This window comes from Homarus americanus, unplaced genomic scaffold, assembly GCF_018991925.1.
Source record: "Homarus americanus isolate GMGI-L3 unplaced genomic scaffold, GMGI_Hamer_2.0 scaffold33468, whole genome shotgun sequence".
NCBI classification, from domain to species: domain Eukaryota; kingdom Metazoa; phylum Arthropoda; class Malacostraca; order Decapoda; family Nephropidae; genus Homarus; species Homarus americanus.
This window is the reverse complement of record NW_024714177.1, coordinates 8370964-8388522: the sequence shown is the minus strand read 5'-3', so window position 1 is coordinate 8388522 and position 17559 is coordinate 8370964. Positions and strand designations below refer to the sequence as shown.

General features: G+C 40.1%; 1 protein-coding gene across 4 annotated transcripts in view; it reads right to left on the bottom strand.

Annotated features, from left to right (window-relative positions):
* LOC121877850 (serine proteinase stubble-like) overlaps window positions 1-17559 on the bottom strand; it is a 97561-nt gene that overhangs the window by 54481 nt on the left and 25521 nt on the right. For all 4 annotated transcript variants that reach the window (XM_042383765.1, XM_042383774.1, XM_042383759.1 and 1 more), the window contains exon 2: window positions 4687-5096. In XM_042383765.1, coding sequence (XP_042239699.1) covers window positions 4687-5068 — 382 coding nt within the window. In that variant the 5' untranslated portion in view covers window positions 5069-5096. The remainder of the gene's footprint in view (window positions 1-4686; window positions 5097-17559) is intronic.

Genomic DNA, 17559 nt, shown 5'->3' with positions numbered 1-17559 from the left:
AGAAAACGTTGCTTACTCCCTCAACACTGAACAGTCTTGGTAGTTAAGAAGAGTCAGTCGTTTAGGATCTATTGACCATAAATTCAAAACCACGCGAACACACATACAGTACAGACACGCGCACAAACATACTGTACATACAAGGTAGGTAGCAAGGATAAGATACTATTTTTAGTCCTTAGTAGGTAGTAGGCAGCTACCAAACAGGGAGGTACTACCGCCTGGGGAGATATTGGAAGCATAATGTGTTGTCTAATGGTAGACCCTGCTGCCATATGGCATCACCAAAATTGTGACCAAGTCCCAGGTTGCTGATCTGACTTTCTGCCTCATTTACACACAATTGCAGGGTCTCAATTGTTTCTCTTACTTTGACAACACAACATATATCGTTTATCACTCTTGATCTGTTATATTTTTCCATTTCTGTATTTATATATTTTTATGGTGCAATTTGCCCCCAGGCCCCGATGTGGGTCGGTGACCTGTGCCCGGGTGGCTAATCCCCATTAAAATAAAATACACACGTGTGAGCACATACAGGCACACAGATACAGATATCAGGAGAATTATGCCAAGCCAATCTTTCAGTAATATCAATCTGTAAGTCTTTATGTTATTAACCCTAAACTGTATACAGTATTCCAATTTATTGTTAAAAATCTGCTTCCAAGTTAAATATAAAAGACACAAAATTAATTGTAATTGAAGTTAGATATTAATATGGCATATTTTTATGAGTTAGTGCTTAGTTTCCAATTTCCTACAAACATATAAAGCATAGAAACTCTTGTAAAACACACACACACACACACACACACACACACACACACACACACACACACTGTACAGATTAATATTCGTACATAATACATACAACCTTACCCTTGTCATAAAATATTCCTATTAATGTAAAGTTGAAGTGGTCAGTACTTACTTGTCATCATGCTTCAGCTGTCTGTCTGTCTATCTGTCTGTCTTAGTTCGTTCATGCAGTCACACTCAAGAGGCTACAAGAGAGATAGTTGTTTACAGGTGAAAGTTTAATTAGTGGATTCATTGTCAGGTGAATGAGAGGCTGGAGAAGACAATCAACATTTATACAAGATAGAAATATTTATAGATCACCTGAAGATTAGACACACCTGTCCATTTTACCTGAATAATTCCGTTACCTAGACAGATTTAAGTTAGGTTAGGTTAGGTCAGACCAGGGTAGCTTAGGTTAGATTGAGCTAAATTTGTTTTAGGTCAGGCTAGGCTAAGTTAGGTTAGTTTAGGTCAGGTAATGTTAAGTCAGATCTTATCAGCTAAAGTTAGGTGAGGTTAGGTTAGGCCATGTTGTATTAGGTTAAGTTAGGCAATGCTAAACAAAATTAGGTTAACTTAGGTTAGGTTAGGTAAGGTTTGGTTACGTTTGGTTAGGTTAAGTTAGATCAGGTTAGTTTAGGTTCTTGTCGTTCTCGTTCCTCCTGTGTGCAGCCCCGAGAGACAGGTTATGGTGACATGCAGCCGCGGGATCGAATATCCTGATATCAACGAAGGCTCGCTGGCCCCACGTCCAGAATGCTCGAGCACTGACGTCCACACAGGCTTCGTTGGTTATGTTGGCAGTCCTGTGATGGAGATTCTTACCGTCCAATGGAAGGCGGATCGGTCGTGGCAGATTTCCTTCAGCATATTCGCTGTGAACATCCCTTCCATGCCTCATGCATACGAAGCCACGCCGCCCTTCTTACACAAAATGGCGTGGTCGATACCGTAGGATGAGCCACACACGTATTGGGTGGGGAAACCTTCGACTGGCCTGCCGTACATTAGAGCAATGGCGTCTGTAAATTCTTGTTTGCTAAGGCTGAAACCTTTTGCTCTTATCGGTGACGTTGTTAGTCAGCATTAGGCTCCCACCTCCTGCGCTACAGCTACTTGTTCCTCAAGTTCACACAGTTGTTGCATCAGTTGCTGAAGCTTTTCACTTTGGGTGTGCTGCCGTTCTGTTGTAATTGAAAGTCAAATCTTGTGTAATTCGTTGGTGTCCACCTCGCTTGCTACATTTTGAGCTACTATGTGCTCAGTGAGGGCTGCCGTGATCTTGACAGAGTTCTGATGGTCTGTGGCAGCAAGGTCCTCTGGATTAATAATTCCCATTCCACCCGTCTCGGTGTGGTTAGGTGGTTGCTTTTCACTAGTCTTGGAATAAAAGCGACCCTGATGGTTTCTTCCAGAGGGTGGAGGAGAGGTCCGACATCAGGGATAGTGCACATCTGGTAGTTCCAGCGAATCTTGACTCTGTGAGTGACTGCTAGAAACGCTGCATGTTGCTCAGTTTTAGCAATATCACCCACTCATTTACCTTTCCTGTTACGTACCTGATCTGGAAATCATTCGTGCCGATTGCCGCACCTAGGTGTCTTTGACCGTCCTTACTTATTTTGAACTCACTTTCGTTGAACACCTTTATAGCCCGGTCGTAGTATTCTGGTTTCAAAATGAGGAAGGACTTTCTGGCATTTGGGTAGTGCCCTATTTGTGGACCATGTGATGTTACCAGGTCCCACCACTTTCTGATGTCCTCCACTTTTCCAACTCATGTTAAGTCATTGGCATATGCTCCTTGCTTGACCTTGGTTATTTCATAGTTTGTTGTGTGTTGAGCACGGATAGGCTTTATGTATACATACATTGCCATGGCGACTGAATCCCCCTCCGTAGACTGTCTGGTGGTATCTCCTCTTAGGGCCTTAATGAAGCTGGTTTTATAGAGGTCTGTCGGGTTCCTGTAGGAGTTTTCAACATACATTACAAAGCTTAGACACTTGATCTTGATGTTGTGCCGTGTAGCCTTGTGGTTGATTATGTTGAAAGCATTGGAGGCGTTTATCAGGAGTACAGCCTCACAATCACGCAGCTCAAATATCTTTCTCGTGGCGTGAATAGCAGCTTCTTCCCCAGCAAGTTCCCTGATGTTGCCTTGCAGGGGCGGCGGCGGTGGCATTGCAGAGATCACTTGCTGCGTCGCCAAACTTGTTAATGTTGAGGATGACTCTCCATCCATCTGCATCCTGTTATTTTCTCGAACATAACTGCGTTTGGAGGGACATAATCACTCTGGAACTTGATGACTTCTTCTTCACTTGCGGAGAGGTGTTTATCCTTCAGTAGCTGTAAGGTCTCTCTGAGTCTGTTTATTGGCAGCCCACAGCCGGAAGATTCCTCTGCGAGAGATCTTACCACCGAGGACACTTTTCCGGCACTCATTTTATTACGAAACTTTCTGGCAGCATCCTCAGTGACTTGCTTTCCGCCACCCGAAAATTTCAGTCTCTCCTGTAGTGTTCTTGCTTCACTTAGATCATCAAGATCACCATTCTGCCACATTGACAGACTTTTCTAATCACTGTTGCCACATTTTCCATACACTTACTCCTTGCGTGTGTTCTCTGGCAGAATAGATGGTGATTACTGCAGGTATATTTTGAGCTATTGGGGCCAGGGAGCTCTCGTGAGTGTAATTATGTATGAGGCGAGTCATCTCCCTGATCATTTCTTTGGTGGCCCCACATTTAGGTGGCTCGAAGAGGTTATTTGGGGACCACCGGACAACTTTTGAGTAGGCATCTGTGACCCACGCCTCTGCCTCTTCCCCCGTTATGCCTTTCCATGGTGTTGACTGTGTGTCATTCTCATCGTGTATATTTCCTCTGTTTGAGGCAGTGTTTCTTGACTCTTTATTTTCAGACTGAGTAGACTTACTGCCGGTGTTGTCAGGGCAGTATCCACTGTGTCTTCCCATGACGGATCCCTGCCCAGGGGAAGCACGCTATACATCTACGGATTTCTCACACATTCACAGTTTATGCAATTTTGGTTCAGGTTAGGTTAAATGAGGTTCGGTTCAGTGTGATTTTCTTTTTTTTTTTGCAGTTTCCAGCTGGATAACCTAACCTATACACAACATTAACGACATAAAATGGAAAATTTTCTTTGATATTTTACAGGTTGCTGGATTTGACACATTGTATATCATACAGTGTATATACAAGGAGTGTATCTAACTCTTCTTTGCTCCTCTTGAAATAGTTTATAAGTTTAGGGAAGAATGATGCTGTCGTCAACAACGGAAATAACATCAAACATTTCGACACACACAAACACGCACAGTGGGAGGAGGAAACGGGAAGGCAGAGGGTCGAGACATGCACCGCCACCATGCAGTAACAGTAAGGGCGACATTAACTAACTCACCTTGCACGATGATGGGCTAAACTCTCTCTACTTACACCTTTCTGTCCCTTGAGTTTTGGAAGGATGAAATGTACTTTAAGAAATCTGAAAAGTCACTGAACTTGAGCTTACCGAGATATGAAATAAAAGGACGAAGATAATATTGTTAACATGTAAAAAGGATAGACTTGTTGAATGGTTTTTTATTTATTTTTCTTCGTGTAATTTTCTTATTTTCTTTTTCAGTACTTCATTCCTTCATACATGTCCCCTAGGCACAAGAAATTCATGATGGTACTTATCTCTGCTTTAAGTTGCACTTACCGGTTCCACATAAAGACTTGGTCCAAATTTCAGCTCAATTCACTACTCACTACGCTCAGCCGGCGGTGAGTTAGTCAACAACACACCGCGCCCAGCCAGTATGGGTTTAATAATCACTGCACAACACGTAACACCCACCTGGGACGATGGCCCGAGCCACGTCGAACACGTTGAGTGCTCGACCCATATCAACGCTTCTGAAGGCTGCGTTGAGCCGCCTGGAGTCCCTCATGCCCTCGTCCAGAGCCCGGTACACGCGAGTGTAGTTAGAAAAGTTTTCATTGTTCCCTAGATCAAGGAACCGAGAATTAATCCGCCGAGTTGAGGCCGAGGAGGTCGAGCTGGGACAGGAAGCCAAGAAAATCACAAAAAGGAAGGACTGCGTGCCCCTGAGGAGCCACCACTGGGAAGCAGCAGGTCTGGAGAGTGAAGGAGGTGCTGGCGCCATTTGTGACTGCACACTACACGAGCTCCTGTAGGATAAGTCTTCCCCTTTCTGACTTCTCCCGTGGCGAGTCATTACTCAGTTGGTGCCAGACAACTGCTCTCTGCAAGTAAAAGAGAAGAAAGTTACTTAATAGTGCTGCCGATGGTACAAGTGAAACTGTTGTTAGTATGTGGTGACGATAGTGGGTGTATGCTGTTGAGAATGAACGCTATCTTTCGACTCGCTAAAGAACTGTACTTGTTTTATATTGTACTGACATCTTTTTCACAACACTAAATTATTATTGGCAATCAACGCTCGATATTAACGTCCTCATCTGTCAGCCGGAAATTATACTAATTTTCAGTGCTAAGAGTCATATTTTGATGAAGGTGAAAACCAGCCATAAACTTTCTAAATTACCATTATCAAGCTATAATGACTAAGTATTGGAGGGAATTCTCACTACTGTACATCTCAACTCTCTGAGGCCAAAGGAAAGTTAGTAAAGTAAGCTCCGATGACGGAGAAACCGCCGTGCTGTTGTAGCCGAGGTTAATATTCCGGGAGGGTGGTGATGGTCCACTAGGGAGAGTTGATGTGAAAGTGAGAGATAGTGCTCTTCTCGTGTGTTCGTATTTATTGATTTCATTTACATAAATGTTCATGCATTATTATTATTATTATTATTATTATTATTATTATTATTATTATTACCAACAGCATTAGCGTTATCATTAGAAACAATATAAATTTGCATAATAAAAATATTATGAACATTACTTCATTTTCTATGAATGCAAAATGAATTTTCCGTTTGTGTGATGGTTTTCCCTTATATATATATATATATATATATATATATATATATATATATATATATATATATATATATATATATATATATATATATATATATATATATATATATATATATATATATATATATATATATAGGGTTGCCATATCTGAACATTAAAAAAAGAGGACGCTCCCGAAGACATCCTCCCCCCCGCCCGGCACACACAGGCTAATATACAACATACATGGTATAGAAATCTTTAAAAAAAAATAAAAAATTGCCTTTGCTTAAGGCTCAACATCTTTATTCCCTTAGCTGCAGTCTTCTTCCCCCACTGTGTGTGTGACTTGATGTGCCCATGCATACTTTTCTGTAGATCGGATCTTTTTTCAGTATTGGCTGATTGCTCTTTAGAAAGGTATAGAAGTCACTGCAAGGTGTTTCTCGGAAGTTGTACTGTACAGTCAGAATGCCTTTCATTGTTTCAACACTCAATTTGTTCCTTTCCTTTGTCCATTGACTTTGCATCAGTGAAAAAACCCTTTCTACATTTGCATTGTGAGATGATATAGCAAAGAAGAATTGTGCAATTCTTAGCAATTCTTAGTGGCATTCAATGTTCTTTGATTTTTCAAAGTATCTGGTCCACTTTTTATGTGTTGGCAGATTACTAAATTCTTCATCACTCTTGTAATTTTCCACAAACTGCTTCAGGTTACTAACTTGGTCAAAACACTTCACATCATCAACTTCTACCCCCTTATCAATCAAATATTTGACAGCTAAGTTGACAACACCATACAGGCGTACAAGTGACTTATCAGCTGACAAAAAATGAACGAGATCTCTACGGTTTCCACTCTCTCTCTCTCTCTCTCTCTCTCTCTCTCTCTCTCGTCATCACAATTTCATGTTTTTTTCCGTGGAGAAAATGATGGAAACTGAAATTCCGGACTTTTCAAGAATTTTAAAAATTCCTTCCGGATGAAGATTTCGAGACCTAAATGGAGGACATGTCCGGGAAAATACGGACGTATGGCAACCCTACATATATAGTCGTCGTCGCTGCACCATTAACGGGGCCAGTCACTGCTCTTGGCGTAAGACGATGCGTCAGTTGACCACCAACGGTTTTCACTCTCCAAGTCATTAATAAAGAGGGAAAGTTCAACAGCAGCCTTCTATCGACTTTCTGTAGTGAGTCACTGGGAGAGCCTGACTCTCCCTGCTTGCCGACCAGTGTTTACGTAAAGAGTTACGCCTCGTCAAGCACCAACAAAGATACACTTTCCCCTCTCCTACTGTACATGTTAGACCAGTCAGGTAGGTGCGATGAGAGAGAGAGAGAAATACACCTAACCCCGATCAAAAAGAGGATAATTAATGCAGGGTAAAAAGTATTTATTATTCCGCCGATAAGACTGGGATGAAGGCTATGTCCGTCGTTAACACCAGTAAGCTACACGGGTTTTGTATGTCTCAGTAACTAGTGATGTATTTCCGCCAGACATATAATATCTCTCATTATATACTAAGGTGTGAACAATGTTGTAACGTTTTGTCGGCAATTTCTCTCACAGTTTTATCTTTGGTTTGAGTAATTGACTTTAATTTTATAGGGGTTGCGCTGTGGGGGAAGGTGTTTGGAGGAGTGGGGGAGGTGGGGAAGGTTCATAGATAAAAGATATGGCAACATGGTCGACCAGACGCACCAACAACTAAGAGGAAGTGCAGCATCGCTTGGATCGTACTAGGGCGTGGCTTTGGCTTCATCCTGTTGTCCATGCCCGACCCAACAAAACTAGATACAAACCAAATCACCGGTGTGACAGCGCTGACGGACAGAAAATCCAGTTCAGTTCAGTTCCTCCTTGTGTCAGAGTTTTATATATCATAATTACTCTAGTCACGAGAGTTATTACTGACCTTGTTTTCGCTGAAAGATCTTAGTTGTCGACGTGCAGTAAAACATTTTAACATCAACTTTGTGTTACATTGCTTCGGACCCAAGCGGTGACGGGCAGCAAATCAAGACAATTTAACTCAACTTAATTCACCCTTGTGTTAATTCCTTTGAAAAAGCTCTTCGAGACGAAACGCCACAAGCAAAGTTGTCTTTCTGACCCTGTGTTTCCTTTATTACCACCTAACCAACCATTTGGAGACAAGTAAGTGATATATACACAGGTGGTCTAGTGAGTTACACACCCACACGTGTCACAGATTTTACACCCTGATTTTTTCAACTAAAGTTTTAATTGTGAAATGACAGCCTGAAACTCTCTAGGTCAGTGTCGTAACTCTTTATGTCATGCAATGAATATAAATTACCTGTAGCCAACGGTGAGTTAAATTTGCTAAATGGATTGAGCAAATTTAAACTTAACAGGTAATCGGGTAAGTCAACAGAGTGTTTGGACACAATGTTTGCCAATATTTCAGCAGTCTTTAAACAACAGTTTCGTTAAATACATATTGTAGTCAGTATCTAAATTCCTTCAACTGATCCGATACATTTACATAATGTACTAAATGATATGTTAAGTATTTTTTATAAATTTAAAAGCGATGAACAATGGGGAGAGAGAGAGAGAGAGAGAGAGAGATAACCACGTCCTGAGAACACTAGTCAAGTTTTAATTATCTTCTATCATCTTCATTATTTGCTTTAAACTTCGTCCACAAGAACCTGGTAAAATATCTTAGTGAATAAATGGTACAAATGTATAGTTAAGTCTACAATAAATGGTCAATACATTATGTACGAGCAGAAGACAGGAACCGCTTCGTCTATTTACATGTGTGTGTGTGTCATAGAAACGAACTAATTGAGTGGGCGTTCTTGCTCAACCCAGTCCCACGTATCCCCCCACCCCCACCTCTCTCTCTCTCTCCCTTGATGCGTACGAAGTGAGACAGTAGAGAGAAGAATACGGTTAAAATGGTAGAGAAAGACAGAGAGAGAAAAAGGAATGAGTGGATAGATGGATTGAGAGAATGGAGTGAGTGAATACATGAGGTGTGTGTGTGTATGTGTGTGTGTATGTGTGTGTGTGTGTGTATGTGTGTGTGTATGTGTGTTAGAGAGAGAGATTGATAGAGGGGAGGAATGATAGATGAACGATGCATGTACAGGGTATGTGTAGAGTGTTTGTGTACCTGTGTGGGGTGTTGTTTGTTTATGGTGTTTGTATGTCTGTGCGGGGTGTTTGTTAGTGTGTTGCATTCGTTATTGATTTTCGCAGTTGTATGCCCCTTGCCGTCATTCATATATACAAAAATACTAACAATATGGACCATGATCTGCTTATACAGCGGATATGAGAACAATTGTGCACATTACGCTACATACATTATATTAGGCAGAATGGTAGTTTATTACATAAAAAAAAACTGGGTACGGAACCACATCAAAATATACCGCTAACAAAACTTCTTTTCAAAAAAATAAAAATAGCCTCCATTTTTCTGGGTTTTTTTTAGGCAACTATGTATCCAAAATATCCAATTACTAATATCAGGCAGAATAAGTGAAATAAATAGGCAACTAAGTGGGAAATCTATCATTAAGTCCTCCTTGATATGCTACCTTCCTGGTATACTGTAACAATGGTGATTTGGTTGGGGAATATTGGCAATGACTACCTTTCCTCGTTAAGAGTTGTTGTCTGGCATCATTAACAGTCAGCTGGTCACTGGTGCTGTACATGAGCACAATGAATAGCTCTATTATAGCCAGATCTGCAGATAAAATGTCCCCAGGTGTGCTAGAAAGAGATTTGAAGACATTCGTTACATCATGACAAGTTTGCCATACATTCCAAGAAGTCTTCTAGTCAAAACCACTGAAAGATGAGACAGCGCCACAGCCTGTAAAGCTGTGGAAGAAGGGAAGGCACTCTGCCTGCAGTTTCCACACCAAGCTGCTGCAGGCGATTAGTTTATAACTTTGTGAGTACTGCTAAGTTCAGATTGTGTGCAGTCTTCCAAGTTCGTCTGTGTAGACATACTCAGTGCATACTGAGAGAGAGAGAGAGAGAGAGAGAGAGAGAGAGAGAGAGAGAGAGAATGGTCAGTGGTTGACATAATATACTTGTCTTAACTACCAAACAATTTTCTTTTTGTGTCCTTTATATTCTTTTACGTTTATTTGGTCGTTTATTTTTTTTAATGAATTAAAGTAAAGTAGAAGTAAAAGAAAAAAGACGATAATTAGTTAAAGAAATAAAAGAAAATTAGATATATATTTCACGTGTGTCTGTCAGGTAAATAAAGATCATTAACACCTATCTGTACACTTTCTCGTGCCTCTAATCACCTGAGGGAGGGAGTGGGAGTGGGAGGTAGAGGTCGTGGAGTTGGAGGCTTCTTCCTCTAAAACAGTGTTATGGCTCTTAAGTGGCCGCGCCCGTTCAGTAAGTCATGGTCTCCGTCTTATATTACATAGAGACAACCGAGGAAGGAAGGAAGGAAGGAAGGAGGTAAAGAAGGAAATGTGGGAAGAGGAGAGGAGAGGGAAGGGAAGAGGAAATGTGGGGAAGAGGAGATGGGGAATTGGAGAATGTTAGGGGAGGTGGAAAGGAAGGATAATGAGAGAGAGGAGGAAGGAGATAGGAGGAGGAAGATTTATTCTCTCTCTCTCTCTCTCTCTCTTTCTCTCTCTCCTTTATCATTCGCCTAATTCCTTGTTTTGCCTCCCTTATCACATTCACTTCGGGTGGATTGATTCAGTGGTTCGAGTTGAGGATCGTAACACCAACACTGTCTCACTTTTTTTTTCTTTCTATAGCAAATATCTCAATCTGCAGTCCGAAAAAAATATTCTGTAATTAATCCCGAAAGAAATATACAACTGATCTTTCATAAGTTTCGAAGATAATTTTATAGAAGCTTCAAAACAAAACAACAAAAGACAACTGAAACTCCGAAGCACCGAAGTAACTAGACAAACCTTCAAAAAATATACCAGGAAAAAAAAAGAGCCTCAAAATGGATCTGCCTCGAGACATCATGAGCACTGTACCCGAAGCTCAGAATTTTGGAGAGAAAAAGAAAATATAGTAAGTGGCCCCATAACTTGTGTGTGTGTGTGTGTTACAGAGAGGTGGAGATGGGATGGGGTCGGGGAGGGGAGGGGAGGGTAGGGTAGGTCAGGAAGGAGGGGTTAAGAGAGGTCAGGGGGATGGAGGAGGAGAAGGTGGGGAGGGGGAGGAGGGGGATGACCTCACCCTGACCCGTCTTCACCCTCCCAAGCCTGTCATCTCGTGTATGAAGTGGGTGATTCGAGACTCGGCCAGACACATTTCACCCATGAGGGAGTGGGGGTGGAGGGGGAGAGGATGACTGAATGAGTGGGAGAAGGGGAAGGAAGAGAGGAGGAGGGAGGGAATGAGTGGGAAGGGGTGAGGGAAGGGAGGGTAAGAGGGGGGGGGGGACTAGATTTGAAACGTTGCCTTTTCTCACCACAAAATAAGTTCGATACTTAATGAACTTTTCTGTCAAGGGAAATAAACTTAGGGAAAATACTGTCTGGCAACCCGTCTCTGGACACTGCTACCACCTCCGATTTTTACACGTATTTTAACAGATTTTTCCCACATATTTTCCACATATTTTTACGCGTATTTTAACACAAATTCTAGCACATATTTTTACGCGTATTTTAACATGTAAATTTACTCACATTTTGCACATATTTTCGAACGAATTCATAAACGAATTTCGACACACATTAACATATATTAAAGGGGCTAAAATTGTTTATCCTTACACGTAAGAAGAAATGACAAACTGAAGTGAAAAATGAAGAAATGAAGTAAATAAAGGTAATGAAGACAATGAAGTAAATTATGATAAAAGTGAAAAAAATAATGACAAGATTCATTGAGTTTATTAATGAAGTTGGTAGTTGTCAGCTCGGTATTAATTAAGGAATTTTATTGTATATTGTCCTCCCTTCCACACATACTGCCTCCCTTCCACACATACTCCTCACATACTCCCTCCCTTCCACACATCACATAGCCTCCCTTCCACACATACTCCTCACATACTGCCTCCCTTCCACACATACTGCCTCCCTTCCACACATACTCCCTCCCTTTCACACATACTGCCTCCCTTCCACACATACTCCTCACATACTGCCTCCCTTCCACACATACTCCCTCCCATTTGACCTGACGTCAGTAGTTAAGGCAGAGGGCTATTGGTTGTAATGCTGGGTAGGGGAGGTGGCAGGGATTAGGGGAAAAAATTGAAGGAAACTAAGAGATTGACAGTATCCGGGCTCAACCAGGTAAGCTGAGGTTACAATACCCTCCGGGAAGCTCCACATTGTCTCACTGTTCAGTCCCCAAAACTTCTTCCATCAATAGTTCATTAACGGTGTATGTAAGTTCCACCATGTTTTCCACTACAACGGTACAGCAAAGTATATTTTTTTACCATTAAACTTATTATTTTATTGTCTAATCATCACTACATATAACACCACTCATCATCACTACATATAACACCACCCATCATCACTACATATAACAACATCCATCATCACTACATATAACAACATCCATCATCACTACATATAACACCATCCATCATCACTACATATAACAACATCCATCATCACTACATATAACACCATCCACCATCACTACATATAACAACATCCATCATCACTACATATCCATCCATCATCACTACATATAACACCATCCATCATCACTACATATAACACCATCCATCATCACTACATATAAATCATCCATCATCACCATATAACACCATCCACCATCACTACATATCCACTCATCATCACTACATATAACACCACCATCATCACTACATATAACAACATCCATCATCACTACATATAACAACATCCATCATCACTACATATAACAACATCCATCATCACTACATATAACACCATCCATCATCACTACATATAACAACATCCATCATCACTACATATAACACCATCCACCATCACTACATATAACACCATCCATCATCACTACATATAACACCATCCACCATCACTACATAAAACACCATCCATCATCACTACATATAACACCATCCATCATCACTACATATAACACCATCCATCATCACTACATATAACACCATCCATCTTCAGATCGGTAAAGTAGTTTCCGAGATTCTCGTGCGGACACACAAACAAATAAACACAGACATACTTCTTGTTTTACATATATATAGATAAATGTGTGTATTTTTACAGTAGCCATTGTTCCAAGGAAGGGGTGACGACCTCTAGCCAGGTTCTTGTGGAGCTGGCTGAGCAACTTATCTTTTGTTTTAATAAGAGTGGAAGGAAGGGGAAAGAAGACAAGTGTTGGAGAGGCCAAGGATAGTGTCCTGTGGTCACTCTCATCTTTTTAATGAAACATTTTTACTGTGGGAATTTTACGTTAATAAGCATCTTATCTTTTAGTAAATATATAGATGACTAACATACGTACAGTCTAGTTCTCATAATGATTGAATAGGCTGTGTTAATTACATAAACAATCTTCAGGTAAGTTTAAGAATTTATTGATCTTTTACATTTATTTTACATATAAGAATTTTCTAAAAAAAAAATGAAGAATTTACTGACGGTGTTTGTTAAGTATTCAGTCGTTAATAAAAGCAGTGGGTTAATACAATGGTAGAAGATGGTGTTACAGCTACAGGAGGAGACGCTGTACCCGTGTTCCTATCTTATCTACCATGGTTAACCTGATCTCTCACTCCCCCCCCCTTTTCTCTTTTTTGTTTGCAGAGCTTCCTAAAAAAAATTTTGTGAATTGTCGGTGCGGGCTTAGGTGGTCACTCAGACGGTCTTGAGGCGTTTGTTTCCTTTTTCTTGAGCAGGTGATAGTGGGCGTTTTAGGGTAGGCTTTTGTTGTGGGCGGAGATGTTCATATATGGACAACCTAAAGGAACAGTCCTCCAATTCGGAAGGCAGTCCAGCCTCTTTAAGCATAACTTGGGCCAGACTGAACGCCTTCTCATCCGACTGTGGTCCCATATAAGTTATGAATAAATCTGCCAAGTAAGCGGAGGGTACTTTTGGGTGGTCGGCGGCGTATGACATGAATGCCAAGGAGTAAAACATGCATGAATTGACTCCGTATCCCTGGAGTTTGCAATGAGTGTAGTGAAGGATGGCATGCGGCTGAATTCTGTCCACTGCCTCTCTGACATGTGGGAGGATACCGGCATTTTCACTATCGAAATAGCTGAATTCGCCGTCTTCGCCTCGCCAAAGAGCTGTTGCGTGAGTGGCCATATCTTTTGGGAATGGAACCCCTGGGGCCCAAGGTTATAGTCCATGCACAGCGACGAACAGAAAGACACCTTGTCCAGGGTTTAGAGCGAAGTTTTAGTAATCATGGGCGGTAGTCATAGTGCAGCAACGCCCTACGGCTCTCTTGGTGGCACAGAGGAGCTGTAGAAATTCTCTGAAGGTCAGTATCCTTTTTCTGCTCCAGCCCGGGATAGTACTCGCGGACAATTTTCACCTCACCATTGCCCATTTTGCACTATTTTAGCTCAAGCTTTCCTAACATTTGCCTCATCAAATTAAAATATCGAGAGTTTCTTCAAAAGTGTCCAATTATAAGTACCCTCAACATATAGTGAAGAGCTTTGTAGTGTAGTGAACATACAGTAGTGTAGATCATGGTGTAGTAGATACACAGTAGTGTAGATAAGTGGAGTGGATATAGTGTACACGAGTGTAGTGGATATAGTGTAGATGATAGTGTAGTGGATATAGTGTAGATGATAGTGTAGTGGATATAGCGTAGATGATAGTGTAGTGGATATAGTGTAGATGATAGTGTAGTGGATATAGTGTAGATGATAGTGTAGTGGATATAGTGTAGATGATAGTGTAGTGGATATAGTGTAGATGATAGTGTAGTGGATATAGCATAGATGATAGTGTAGTGGATATAGTGTAGATGATAGTGTAGTGGGTATAGTGTAGATGATAGTGTAGTGGATATAGTGTAGATGATAGTGTAGTGGATATAGCGTAGTGGATATAGTGTAGATGATAGTGTAGTGGATATAGTGTAGATGATAGTGTAGTGGATATAGCATAGATGATAGTGTAGTGGATATAGTGTAGATGATAGTGTAGTGGATATAGTGTAGATGATAGTGTAGTGGATATAGCATAGATGATAGTGTAGTGGATATAGTGTAGATGATAGTGTAGTGGATATAGTGTAGATGATAGTGTAGTGGATGCAGTGTAGATGATAGTGTAGTGGATATAGTGTAGATGATAGTGTAGTGGATATAGTACTGGATATAGTAGATGATAGTGTAGTGGATATAGTGTAGATGATAGTGTAGTGGATATAGTGTAGATGATAGTGTAGTGGATATAGCATAGATGATAGTGTAGTGGATATAGTGTAGATGATAGTGTAGTGGATATAGCGTAGATGATAGTGTAGTGGATATAGTGTAGATGATAGTGTAGTGGATATAGTGTAGATGATAGTGTAGTGGATATAGTGTAGATGATAGTGTAGTGGATATAGTGTAGATGATAGTGAGCTGATAGTGTAGTGGATATAGTGTAGATGATAGTGTAGTGGAGATGATAGTGTAGTGGATATAGTGTAGATGATAGTGTAGTGGATATAGTGTAGATGATAGTGTAGTGGATATAGTATAAATGATAGTGTAGTGGATATAGTGTAGATGATAGTGTAGTGGATATAGTGTAGATGATAGTGTAGTGGATATAGTGTAGATGATAGTGTAGTGGATATAGTGTAGATGATAGTGTAGTGGATATAGCATAGATGATAGTGTAGTGGATATAGTGTAGATGATAGTGTAGTGGATATAGCGTAGATGGTAGTGTAGTGGATATAGTGTAGATGATAGTGTAGTGGATATAGTGTAGATGATAGTGTAGTGGATATAGTGTAGATAATAGTGTAGTGAATATAGTGTAGATGATATTGTAGTGGATATAATGTAGATGATAGTGTAGTTGATATAGTGTAGATGATAGTGTAGTGGATAGTGTAGATGATAGTGTAGTGGATATAGTGGAGCTGATAGTGTAGTGGATATAGTGTAGCTGATAGTGTAGTGGATATAGTGTAGAAGATAGTGTAGTGGATATAGTGTAGATGATAGTGTAGTGGATATAGTGTAGATGATAGTGTAGTGGATATAGTGTAGATGATAGTGTAGTGGATATAGTGTATATGATAGTGTAGTGGATATAGTGTAGATTATAGTGTAGTGGATATAGTGTAGAAGATAGTGTAGTGGATATAGTGTAGATGATAGTGTAGTGGATATAGTGTAGAAGATAGTGTAGTGGATATAGTGTAGAAGATAGTGTAGTGGATATAGTGTAGATGATAGTGTAGTGGATATAGTGTAGATGATAGTGTAGTGGATATAGTGTAGATGATAGTGTAGTGGATATAGTGTAGATGATAGTGTAGTGGATATAGTGTACATGATAGTGTAGTGGATATAGCATAGATGATAGTGTAGTGGATATAGTGTAGATGATAGTGTAGTGGATATAGTGTAGATGATAGTGTAGTGGATATAGTGTAGATGATAGTGTAGTGGATATAGTGTAGATGATAGTGTAGTGGATATAGTGTAGATGATTGTGTAGTGGATATAGTGTAGATGATAGTGTAGTGGATATAGTGTAGATGATAGTGTAGTGGATATAGTGTAGATGATAGTGTAGTGGATATAGTGTAGATGATTGTGTAGTGTATATAGTGTAGATGATAGTGTAGTGGATATAGTGCAGATGATAGTGTAGTGGATATAGTGTAGATGTTAGTGTAGTGGATATAGTTTAGATGATAGTGTAGTGGATATAGTGTAGATGATAGTGTAGTGAATATAGTGGAGATGATAGTGTAGTGGATAGTGTGTAGATGATACTGTAGTGGATATAGTGTAGATGATAGTGTAGTGGATATAGTGTAGATGATAGTGTAGTGGATATAGTGTAGATGATAGTGTACTGGATATAGTGTAGATGATTGTGTAGTGGATATAGTGTAGATGATAGTGTAGTGGATATAGTGTAGATGATAGTGTAGTGGATATAGTGTAGATGTTAGTGTAGTGGATATAGTGTAGATGATAGTGTAGTGGATATAGTGTAGATTTTAGTGTAGTGGATATAGTGTAGATGATAGTGTAGTGGATATAGTGTAGATGATAGTGTAGTGGATATAGCGTAGATGATAGTGTAGTGGATATAGTGTAGATGATAGTGTAGTGGATATAGTGTAGATGATAGTGTAGTGGATATAGTATAGATGATAGTGTAGTGGATATAGTGTAGATGATAGTGTAGTGGATATAGTGTAGATGATAGTGTAGTGGATATAGTGTAGTGGATATAGTGTAGATGATAGTGTAGTGGATATAGTAAAGATGATAGTGTAGTGGATATAGTGTAGATGATAGTGTAGTGGATATAGTGTAGAAGATAGTGTAGTGGATATAGTGTAGATAATAGTGTAGTGGATATAGTGTAGATGATAGTGTAGTGGATATAGTGTAGATGATAGTGTAGTGGATATAGTGTAGATGATAGTGTAGTGGATATAGTGTAGATGATAGTGTAGTGGATATAGTATACATGATAGTGTAGTGGATATAGTGTAGATGATAGTGTAGTGGATATAGTGTAGATGATAGTGTAGTGGATATAGCGTAGATGATAGTGTAGTGGATATAGTGTAGATTATAGTGT